Genomic DNA, 12,258 nt, shown 5'->3' on the forward strand with positions numbered 1-12,258 from the left:
GGACCAGAAGGAGTTCAGCCTCAGGTGCCAGGATCCCAGCCCCTCACCATGGCCTGGACCCCGCTCCTCCTGGGCCTTCTGGCTCACTGCACAGGTGATGTGACCAGGCTCACAGCAGCCCCAGGCCCAGTGCTCTGGGGCCATCCTGGCCTTGAGTCTGAACTCATCAGGGCACTGGTATAGGATGCCTGTCATCCTGATGGAGGGATCAGATGGGGGTATTGGGGGTCCCACAGAATTACTACAGATTATGAAGATGGGGTCTCAGCAGAACTGAGTTTCCTCCTTACCTGACGTCTCCATCAGCTGACAGGCATCAGCTAAGGCAATTATATAGATAAATATTGAAACAGGAGATAAACTACAGAGATTTGTACATCATTATAAAGCAACAAAGGAATTTTCTGTATCCAACAGCACAAAGAACATATTCTTCTTGATGTTTTTGAAAAGATTTCCACTGGACCACATTCTGTTCCTAGGAAAACTCCTTCCATTTAAAAGAAAAGAAATTACAGACACCCATATCCAACAACCACAGCCACGTCAGCCCATTTATTGCCCCAGTTTTATGAACTCATAATTAAGTCTTGGAAAAGATCAACTAGCTGAAGAAATTCATGGATATCCAGGATTCCCAGCTGAAAACTCTGGGGCACCCAAAAGAGAGGACCAGGCTGAGTTCCTGCCCTGCCAAACCCTGGCAGCTGCACTCACACCCCACGGCTGCCTAGAGCCAATGGCTCCACTCCACTGCTTCATGGCTGAGCTCGGAAGAGATGCCAAACTGAGACATTCCCGGTACACCAGTCAACAGAATGTAACCCTAAGATGGGTCTTCTCAAATGAGGAAGGGAAGCCTCCCCCATCCTCTCCACTCATCCAGAAGTCCCAACAAATCACACCCACATCCCACACTGCTACCATGGATGCCCACTGCCCAGTTAAATATTTCAGATTTTCTGGAGTGTGCAGCCACATTTGCACAGGGGATCATACAGGTACTTCTGTGTTTTACCTCACACAGAAACATAGAGCCAAGAACATTGTGATCATATTTACCCCTCTCCTTCAGATGGTGACAAACGACATTTGTTCTGAAACAGATGTGACACAGACATCAGCTTCACTACTTATAAACCTCAGACCTTCCGAAGCTTTCCAAAGGGCTCTATTACTTGCTCCCCACAATACATATCATATTTTCTGTTCCTTTTCATCCTGGGAGCAAATTGGTAGCATTAAATGATCTAACATCTCCCCAAGAGGTTTCCTCTCACCTCTTACCATCAGCACAGCTTTTTATCTGGCAGCAATTGCAGGGATACACGTTGCCTATACTGCACATCATTTCTCCGTCTTTATGTTTCTTCCTATAATCCCACCTGGTGGGATTCTCCCGAGAAAAGTTCAGGGGGCCTGGATATGCACCTAATAATTCTCCACCAACTGGTTTAGCTACTCAATGCCAAGGCCAGAGAATGCTCTGCTCTCTGTGCTCTACAGCGCCAGAACTTCCCTGGCTCACCCTCCGAGGTGCTTCGGTAGCCTTCAGGCCAACACCTGACTATGCTCATGGGCCTTCAAGGATGAAAAAAGAATAATGCTTCCAGAAGCAAGAGGTGCTGGCTCAGCTGCATGCAAGGCCTGTGCCTTTTGTCTTGCTTTCTTATTTCAGGGCCGCACCTGCCGTGCTCAAATTTCACTCCTGGTTCTGCACTCAGGAATCACTCCTGGCATTATTCAGGGATCCCGTGTGGTGCTAGACTTGAAGGCCAGGTCAGCAGCTTGCAGGAGAAGCACCCTGTCACTCTGCACTATCTCCCCCCACCCAGGGTGTGTACTTAACATCCGTACTGAGTTTCAGGCCACAAATTCATTTTTATTATCATTTAATTAGTGCGAACTATGAAAGGTAAACTATCCTCTGTGTTAAAATGTATGAAAAGGAAATTAGATAGACTTAATGAAAAATAAATTGGCCTCTTAGTGTAAATATATGAAATATTATCTGTGATACATTTATAAATACTGTTGGCTTCTCAGGAAGGCTGCTGCAGGCTCAGTTATTACAGGCAGGTTCAAGAAGAGAGGCACTACAGAAATGCATCTGTTTATTCTTCTGTGAGAGAAACAGTTTGCAGGAAAGAAACTCATTTCTGAGCCTGATATCCATGGGCCAAAATGGAATACAAAGTTAGTCTGGACCAAGAGGTATGTGGGAAGATGAATGACATGGTATTGAAAGGAAATGGATCACAGGTCAGGAGGAGAAGGTGGCGAAAATGAGTATGTCTCTGAACAAGTGTGTCCAATTTAGTCCTCCATGCATATGATAGAGATTCTGAGGTCATGTTCACTTCCCACTGATTCCCATGAAAAAATGTGCTGGGCAAGCAATACCACTCCTGGGAATATATCCCGGAGAGGCAAAAAGGTATAGTAGAAATGACATCTGCATTTGTATGTTCATTGCAGCACTGTTTACAATAGCCAAAATCTGGAAAAACCCAGAGTGCCCAAAAACAGATAACTGGTTAAAGAAACTTTGGTACATCTACACAATGGAATACTATGCAGCTGTCAGAAAAGATGAAGTCATGAAATTTGCATATAAGTGGATCAACATGGAAAGTATCATGTTAAGTGAAATGAGTCATAAAAAGAGAGGCAGACCTACAAAGATCACACTCATCTGTGGAATATAAAATAACAGAGTGGGAGACTAACACTCAAGAGTAGTAGAGATATGGACGAGAAGGTCTGCCCCCCCAGCTTGGAAACTGACCTCACATGTTGGGGGGAAAGGCAGCTCAGATAGAGAAGGGAACACCAAATAGAGGATGTTGGGAGGACTCATTCAGTTGTAAGATGGGAACTGAAAGTAGACTATAGACCCAAGATGGGGGCCACTCAATACCTCTATTGCAAACAACAACACCCAAAAGGAGAGAGAACAAAAGGGAATGCCATGCCACAGAGGCAGAGTGGGGTGGGTCGGGGGTGTGAGAGGGATTCTGTGATCATTGTTGGAGGTAAATGGGCACTGGAGGAGGGATGGGTAAATGATCACTGTATGAGTGAAATGAAAACACAAAAGTTCATAAGTCTGTAACTGAACATCACAGTGATTCTCTAATTTTTTTTTAATTTAAAAAATACAGAAAAAAAATGTGCTGGGCAAATGGGGAGTGAAGCATGTTGGTTGTTGACTGAACATTCTCCTGTCCTGTCCTGCCACTATAGCCACTATCAACCCATTATTTGTCCTAGAGGCTGGGGTACTCTCAGAAACAGCTCACAAGTCCCATGTTCCCACTGCCAAGGGGGAACATTCTAGTGCCCGAGAAGCACAAAAACCTTCTTATCAACCCTGCCACTGACATCCCAACCAGCATGGTCATGTTTCATGTTCCTCTGCGTTATTGAGCTGAGTTTGCTTCTCAGCATCACTTGTTCCCTGAACAAATGGCAGGTTCAGCCCTGGAGGCCCCAAGAAAACCCCTGCATCCTGGAGGCCTCCTGCACCTCCATAGTGGCCCAGGAATCCCTGACACTGTGAGACAAGTGCAGTGTCAAATTCTTGGGGCCTAGCATTGAGCCAAGAGATCAGCTGACTGAGAATTGCAGGTGCCACCAAAATGCTGATGTATTGATGAATCAGTAGTGTTTTTTTAATAAAACATAGCAAGATGATTCATGAAAACAATGATCCAAGTAAGTTGATTTTCAGTACAACTTAATTCATCCTCACTGTGTGGCAGCAGGTGCACTGAATGAGAAAACATTTAAGTGGGAACTATTGGTTAGAGTTTTTGCTTTTAAAAATAAATGATGAGACTGTTTCATACTTGATGAAAACAGCACAGATCTAAGCTCTTTAGTAAACTCTGTGTACAACAAGGGAGAAAAGGTGGAGGAAGAATGGATACCAAAGTTATCAAACAGAGTTTCTTAAAAAGGAGACACTCATAGAGTCAGAGACATGATACACTGGGTAGGGCACTTGCCTTACATGAGGCCAAACCACGTTTAATTCCCAACACACCGTATGCGTGAGTGAGCTCTTCCTCTCAGCTCATCCAGGAGTCATGTCTGAGCACAGAGCCAGAGTTTTCCCTGAGAGTTAATTAGTGAACTAATCTAATTTCCAACCTTGGATGATGCTAGACTGACACTGGGCACCCGTAGAGGTAGAGATAGCTCCTGAGTCCTGAGTCAGCACTCCCAGAGGGAAACTTGTGTGATGCTCAGCACCCCAGAGATCAACAGAATTACCTCATCCACACGACAGTTCAAATCCAATGAGCATAGTCATATTTCATATTTCCCTGGAAATTGTCTCTGTGAAGCCCAGTCTTCAAACACACAGGATCCATTGAGAAAATGCTCATTCTTCCTCCTCTTGGCTGCCTCCCATGTACCAGGGACTCTGCACCTAGGCTCAGCCCTGTGATCTGAATCGCTCCTCATCTAGGACTTTCCAGAACCTCCCGACCACAAGGGGGCAGCAGAGACTCATGGTGTAAAGTCCAATGGCACAGGGGTGGGTCAGAACCACAGGGGGTCTCATTTGCAGTAAGATGGGAATGGTGTTTAGTAACCCTCATCATGCCTAAAGAAAAAGACGCTTATCTTTCTGTCATGTCATCCTTCACACCGCTGAGCTAAATTCTTCCTTTCTCTCTGATCTGAATTGTGTAGATATTGCATATTACTCTAAAAAACAGTTTCAGATACTTCAGGTCCCACATAGTACAGTTCTGTGAGAATGTGGTCACTGCCCACAGTTCTCTGACTCCTCTGTGTGGAGCAGAATCTCCTGGTAAGAATTTGCTCATCTGACCTTATGGCCTTGAGATTGCTTGGCAACAGGGCCATGGGGGGAATATCCTGGTTTGTAATCAGTGATGCTCTCTCAGAAGACATGGGAACTGGAATTAAAGCAGAATTAGTCTCAGGCAAGGGCTCTAGGGTCTGAAATCTTATGGTTCAGAAAAAAAGATTCTTCATCTAGCTGCTGTGACATCGTGCTCCTGTTAAATAACACCAAATATCCTCTCTCCTTTAACTGAATTAAGTAATGGCAGATGGTTTTTTATTATTCAATTCATTTCCTCCGAAGCAAGGAAATCAATTACAGAAAATATTTTAATTGAAATTCTTATAATTTAGGACAAATTTTATTGCCCTGTACGTGTTATTTCTCCTGTAAATATAATCTATCTGTGCTCCAAGCAACACACTGGAGTACACAGCATACATGGAGACTACACAGACTCTCACTGTGCTTTGGAGGAGTCTCTAAGCAGCAGGTGGGGACTGCTAGACCAGCCCCCCTCCCGTGTCCTTAGGGTTTGGGCCTTTTCTGCAGCCACAGACCCCAGGCAGCAGCCCTGAGCCTGGCTGATTTGCATAGCCAGCAGCTCTCTCCCTGAGGGGATAAGAGGAGACCAGGAGGAGTTCAGCCTCAGGTGCCAGGATCCCAGCCCCTCACCATGGCCTGGACCCCGCTCCTCCTGGGCCTTTTGGCTCACTGCACAGGTGATGTGACCAGGCTCACAGCAGCCCCAGGCCCGTGCTCTGGGGTTATCCTGGCCCTCAGTCTGAGCTCAGCAGGGCACTGGTGTAGGGAGCCCATCACCTTGATGGAGGGTGGGGGTGGGGGTGTTGGGGTCCCACGGAATTACTATGGGTTACGAAGATAGGGGTGTTGGTAGAATGGACTTTCCTTATTACCTGACATCTCCTTCTCTCTTGCAGGTTCTGTATCTTCCTATGAGTTGAATCAGCCGCCCTCATTATCTGTGAACCCGGGAGGGGAGGCCAAGATGACCTGTGCGGGAAACAACATTGGAAGCAAAAGTGTTCACTGGTACCAGCAGAAGCCAGGCCAGACCCCTGTGCTGGTCATCAAATATGATAACAAGCGGCCCTCAGGGATCCCTGACCGCTTTTCTGGTACTAAGTCTGGGGACACAGCCACCCTGACCATCACGGGTGTGCGCACTGAAGACGAGGCCGACTATTACTGTCAGGTGTGGGATGGTAGTAGTAATGATCACAGTGGCACAGAGAGATGGGGAAGTGAGACACAAACCTCTGCCCCATATCATTCACACTGTCCTCAGGCCAGGAGCCCAGTAACCCAGCAACGAGCTGCTCTGGTCCTGACCCAGTTTGGAGATTCAAGGGTTCCAGCCCTGCAGTCAGGTTCCACACAGTAGGCGACAGGGATGAATGTGGGGCACATACAACATGGGTAGAATACCTACAAAACTCTATTCCACTTGTGCGTGAGGGTAGCAGAATGATAGAACATGAAAAGCTGAACTTCGACTAATAGCTGGAGTGCCCTGACTGAAGTAGCCCAGGCAGACTGATAATATCTTGGATGCTGAAAAAAAAAAATAGGTGAACTTGAGCACAGTGGTTAGTGCACATGCCAGGCATGACTGAAGCCTGGCTTCCTTCCCAGAATCACATGCGTTGCCTGAACTGCCCTGGAGGCCCCCAAGCAGCTGCCCTCATGATGCTTGAGGCCTCCAACACCTCCACAGTGGCCCGGGAATCCCTGGAACTGCCAGGCCAGAGCAAGACTATTCCTGAGACCCTTGCACTGAGCCAGCAGCTCAGCTGCCTGAGAACTGTACAGTTGCCCTTGAGCCCCAGGACCTTTTGAATCTCCTAACATGTGACAAATATATTCAGTAATGAATTTTTTTAAATGAAACACTGCAAGATTATTTATACACACACACACACACACACACACTCATAAAGACCCTAACATGTTTATTTATAGGACAACTTCCTTCACCTAAATTAAGGACACAGAATGAGAAAAGCTAAGAGTGGGATATGCAGTTAGTTTTTGAAAAAAATATTCACTAAACTATGACTAAACTATTTAATGCTTGATGACAACTTACAGCACCTATCTAACTTCTTTAACAACTCTTTTCTATTTTCAGGCTTTTTTTCTGTGGCCCACACTGCCTGGCAGTGCTCAGTGCTTACCCCTGCTCTTTCCTCCTGGATCTTTCCAGGCAGGCTCAGGGGACCAGATATAATTCTGGGGATGGAACTCAAATCTGCTGTGCGGAAAGCAAGAACCCTGCACTCTATGCTATCACTCATGCTCAAACTAAACCCTTTTTCTTTGTTTGGATTTGGCCACACCTGGCTATGCTCAGGCTTAGTCCTATCTCTGCACTCACAAATGACTATTGGCAGGTCAGGGAACCATGTGGGGTGCCTGGAATAGAACCCAGGTCGCCTGAATGTAAGGCAAGTCCAGAGACCAGCTGAACTCTCTTTCTAGCCCTATCTCTGGCTCAAACTTAAAAGTACAAGACAGATGTGGTAGAGGAGAAGGGAACAACAAAGTTATCATAATAAAATTTCTTGAAATGTGATATTCATGGGGAGGAAGGATAGGATAGTGGAAGGGTACTTCTTTTGCATGTGACCAGCATGCATTAAGGTCCTTGAACACTGCCAAGAGTGATCCCTGAGTTCAGAGGCAGGAATATGCCTTACGAACTGCCAGTTGAGGATGCTATCCCTCCCCAACCCCGCCCCCAAAGAAACATAAAATAAAGGGGGGAAAGAACACTCATAAAAGCAGCAGAAAGAATTGTTCTGTGTAGTGAAACATACAATAATAGCAGATACTTTGAAAAGCAAGCAAGAAACAGATGAGAAAAATATTTAAATAATATTTTTAAAAGAGTGAAAACTTAAGTTCTCTATGGAAATCAAATATCTTTAAAAATGTTTAAAGGTTTTGGTTCTACCCGTGGTCATGCTCGAGGCTACTCCTGCTCTGTGTTGAGCGGTCAGTCCTGCGCTTGCGGGATCCATACCTTAAGTCAGAGACGAGCCTGGTGAGGCCAGTGGGAGGTACAATCTGTAACCACTGTCCTATCTTTCTAACCTCAGGCTACACAAATTCATTAGAAGAACAAAATGGTCAGACATATGAGAAGGACAACTCACCTACAGACCATCACAGAAGAGACAATAAAAGTTACCCCTTAGACAAAAGATAAACAAGGATAGTTAGAAATTTGAATCCATTTAAAGAAATGAGGGATATAAAATGGGGGACAGTTATATGTATAAGTATCAGAACAGAAGATAAAATAGAGAAGAGAGGCTGTGTGGGCCAGAGTGATAATACAGTAGGTACGTTAGGCTAAGGCCTTGCACTCAGCCCATCTCGTTCCCAAATGTGACATCCTAGAGGGTCCCCAACATCATACCAGCAGTGATCCCTGAGAGCACAGCCAGGAGTAAGTCCCAAGCACTGCCCATGTGACTAAACCAAAAATAAACAAACAGAAAATTAAGGTTTGAGCATCATTGTTAAACAATAGAGTAAATACCTATAAACAACCCCAGAGCACAAAGCTCACCTTCTCGGGTGTTCCTGGGATGATCCCCACTGGGACATATTCTACCTTTAAGAAAATAAAAAGTGTTGAAACACTGAAAAAAATAGCAATGCCAAAATATTTTCTTCAGTATATTGAAATGAAATTAGAAGTCAACAACAGAAAGAACTTTAAAAGAATTTAAAAAGATGCTCTGAGTGAGATACACGTTTCAGAGCTCAACGAGGACCAGGATGTCCCAGAGCCCTGGGCCTGGGGCTGCTGTGAGCCTGGTCACATCACCTGTGCAGTGAGCCAGGAGGCCCAGGAGGAGTGGGGTCCACCTTAGGCTGAACTCCTCCTGGTCCCCTCTTATCCCCTCAGGGAGAGAGCTGCTGGCTATGCAAATCAGTCAGGATAAGGGGTGCTGCTTAGGGTCTGTGGCTGCAGAAAAGGGCTCAGGCCCTAAGGACACATGGAAGGGGAGGGCTGGCCCAGCAGTTCCTATCTGCGGCTGAGTGGCATCTCCCTGAAAATTTTTGTTTCTCAGTAGTTATGGGAATTTTGTCTTCTTCGGTGGTGGTTCAGGGCATTAACACAGTATGTTTTCAGAATAAAAATACATGGTATAAAATGTTGGCTTATATTACAAGATTTTCTCATTGAAATATTTTTCATACTTGGTTTTCTTCAGTCTTAGGGAAATAAGCTTAAAAAATAAAAAATATGAAATAGAAACTATGGTGCATCTACACAATGGAACACTACGTGGCTGTTGGGAGAAACAAAGTCATGAAATTTGATTCTAACTGGATAGACATGGTAGAATCACGCGGCGATAATGAGTCAATAGGAAAGGACAAATATACAAAGATCACACTGATTTGGGTATATAAAATGGCGAAAACGACATCATAGCATGGGAATAATACCCAAAGACATAGGAACAAGGGCCTGGAGGGATGACTCATGGGAGGAAGCGGCCACAAAAAGGGAGGGGAGTGAAGTTAGGAGAGAGAAGGGACCACTCTGACAATGATACTTGGAAATGATCACTGAACAAAAACTAAGTGCTAAAGGAGATAAAGTGATATGCACAACACCCTTTTAATAAGAGTATTGCAAACCACAGTGTCTAAAAGAAGAGTGTAAGAGAGAGAGACAGAGAGAGAGAGAGAGAGAGAATGTTCCTGGCATAGAGCAAGCTTTGAAGGCAAGAAGGAGGTGGCGTGCAGGAGGGAACCTGGGCACACTTGTGGTGGGAAATGTACACTGGGGCAAGGATGGATAACTGTATAACTGAAACTCATTCATGAATGACTTGTAACTATATATCTCCCTGCATTTTATAAAGGAATCTGTTTCATCCTCAGCAGTGCTACAGTTGTATTTGCACGATTATTCATCTACTATGTGAGAATGGGCTGGAGCGATAGCAAAGCGGTAGGGTGATTGCCTTTCACTCAGCCGACCTGTGTTAGATTCCTCTGCCCCTCTCGGAGAGCCTGGAAAGCTACTAAGAGTATCTCGCCTGCACAGCAGAGCCTAGCAAGCTACCCACGGTGTATTGGATACACCAAAAACAGTAACAATAAGTCTCATAATGAGAGACGTTACTGGTGCCCTCTCGAACTAATCGATGAGCAATGGGACGACAGTGACAGTTATTGAGAATACCTTCATGCCTGGTATATATGTATGCAAATTAGAAAGCTTCAGTTCCAAATATAATTACTGTCCAAATTCAATAGCCTGACCATAATAGAAATAATCCTTATCCTGGGGCCTGAGCAGTTGGTCAGCTCTCATTAATTTGCCAATCCAATTCAAATTGTATTATTCATATTTTCAGTTTCCCTCACAACTGAGCCTATGAGGCCCAGGATCCACAGAGAAAATGCTCACTCCTTCCCCTCCCTGGATGCTCCCAATAGAGAGTGACTCAGCCCCTGAGCCCTGTTTTCTCAATCTGCCCTGACTTCCTGCTAGAACTTCCCAGCCCCTCCCACTGCACTGAATGACCAAAAGGGGGCAGCAGAGATTCATGGGGTCCAAAGGAGCTGGAGTGGGTCAGGGCAACAGGGGGTCTAATTCCAAAAGATTGGGAATATCCAGGGTGCTGGTGTTTAGTAACCAACCACAGACCTAAGAAAAAGGTATATAATTTCCTATCACCTGACACTGTTGAAACTATTCTTTTTCATTGTCTTTCTTTCTTTCCTTCTTCCTTCCTTCCTTCCTTCCTTCCTTCCTTCCTTCCTTCCTTCCTTCCTTCCTTCCTTCCTTCCTTTCTTTCTTTCTTTCTTTCTTTCTTTCTTTCTTTCTTTCTTTCTTTCTTTCTTTCTTTCTTTCTTTCTTTCTTTCTTTCTTTCTGTCTCTCTTTCTTTGTTTTTCTCTTTTCACTCATAGTCAGCTCCTGATGGGATCCAGGGACCAGATGTGTTGACAGGGATCAAACCTGGACAGGCCTTGTGCAAGACAAGACCCTTTCCCACTGTATTTTCTCTCTGGCCACTGAATCGGAAATATATTTCTCCAGAGAAAATACTCTCTTCTCTAATCTGTTTAATATTTTAATAGTCTTCAGTATCTGGTAATACCAAAGGCCTTTGTCCTTTACTTAAATCAAGTAAATACAAGATGATTTTTATTATTTTATGAATACCACCCAAATTAAGGAATTACTTATAAATGCATTTTAATGACAAATTCTTGTCACACCAATACTCCCTAGATAACACTAAGATATTCATTCTGAAAACATAATCTATCAATACCTAAACCCCACCTGAAAGAAAAATTCCCATAACTTACAGAGAACCACAAATTTTCAGAAAAGAGCCCTAAGCAGCAGGTGGGGACTGCAGGGCCAGCCCTGCCCTCCCTGTGTCCCTTGGGTCTGGGCCCTTTTCTGCAGCCACAGACCCCAGGCAGCAGCCCTGAGCCTGGCTGATTTGCATAGCCAGCAGCTCTCTCCCTGAGGGGATAAGAGGGGACCAGGAGGAGTTCAGCCTCAGGTGCCAGGATCCCAGCCCCTCACCATGGCCTGGACCCCGCTCCTCCTGGGCCTCCTGGCTCACTGCACAGGTGACGTGACCAGGCTCACAGCAGCCCAGGCCCAGTGCTCAGGGGCCATTCTGACCCTGAATCTGAGCACAGCAGGACACTGGTGTAGGATGTCCGTCACCCTGATGGATGGTTATGAAGATGTGGGTCTCAGCAGAACTTATTTCCCCTTTGCCTGACCTCTCCCTCTCTCTTGCAGGTTCTGTATCTTCCTATGAGCTGAATCAACCTCCCTCACTGTCTGTGAGTCCAGGAGCGGAGGCCAAGATGACCTGTAGTGGAAACAATATTGGAAGCAAATATGTTTACTGGTACCAGCAGAAGCCAGGCCAGGCCCCTGTGCTGGTCATTTACGAAAACAGCAAACGGCCCTCGGGGATCCTGACCGCTTCTCTGGCTCCAACTCTGGGGGCACAGCCACCCTGACCATCAGTGGTGTGCGCACTGAGGACGAGGCTGACTATTACTGTCAGGTGGGGGACAGTGGTGCTCACAGTGACACGGACAGATGGGGAAGTGAGACACAAACATCTGCCCATCTGTGTCACACTCTCCTCAGGCCAGGATCCCTGTAGAACCAGCAAGGAGCTGCTCTGGGCATGATCCCAGGTGGGAGATTAAGGGTGCCCTCACATTCTAGCCCTGCAGTCAGGCTTGCACTGGAGTCACCAAGGATGGATTTTGTTTAGAGAAACAGGAAAGAGATTACAGCTGTGAACAACTGTACATGAGGGTAGCATTGGTGGCCCTCATGGAGGAGTCACACTGGTGATGGGATTGGTGTTGAAACATAGTATGCCTGAAACAACTGTAT

General features: G+C 45.6%; 2 gene segments (V, D, J or C); both read left to right on the forward strand.

Annotated features, from left to right (window-relative positions):
- The first annotated feature begins 5,498 nt into the window (after positions 1–5,498).
- Positions 5,499–8,054, forward strand: LOC129407095 (immunoglobulin lambda variable 3-21-like). The segment is given in 3 exon segments: positions 5,499–5,544; positions 5,764–6,087; positions 7,945–8,054. Coding segments are annotated over 3 exon segments (480 nt in total).
- A 3,365-nt stretch (positions 8,055–11,419) lies between these two features.
- On the forward strand, positions 11,420–12,019 carry LOC105943512 (immunoglobulin lambda variable 3-21-like). The segment is given in 2 exon segments: positions 11,420–11,465; positions 11,644–12,019. Coding segments are annotated over 2 exon segments (422 nt in total).
- The last annotated feature ends 239 nt before the right edge of the window (positions 12,020–12,258 follow it).

This window comes from Sorex araneus, chromosome 9, assembly GCF_027595985.1.
Source record: "Sorex araneus isolate mSorAra2 chromosome 9, mSorAra2.pri, whole genome shotgun sequence".
In the NCBI taxonomy this organism is placed as follows: Eukaryota; Metazoa; Chordata; class Mammalia; order Eulipotyphla; family Soricidae; genus Sorex; species Sorex araneus.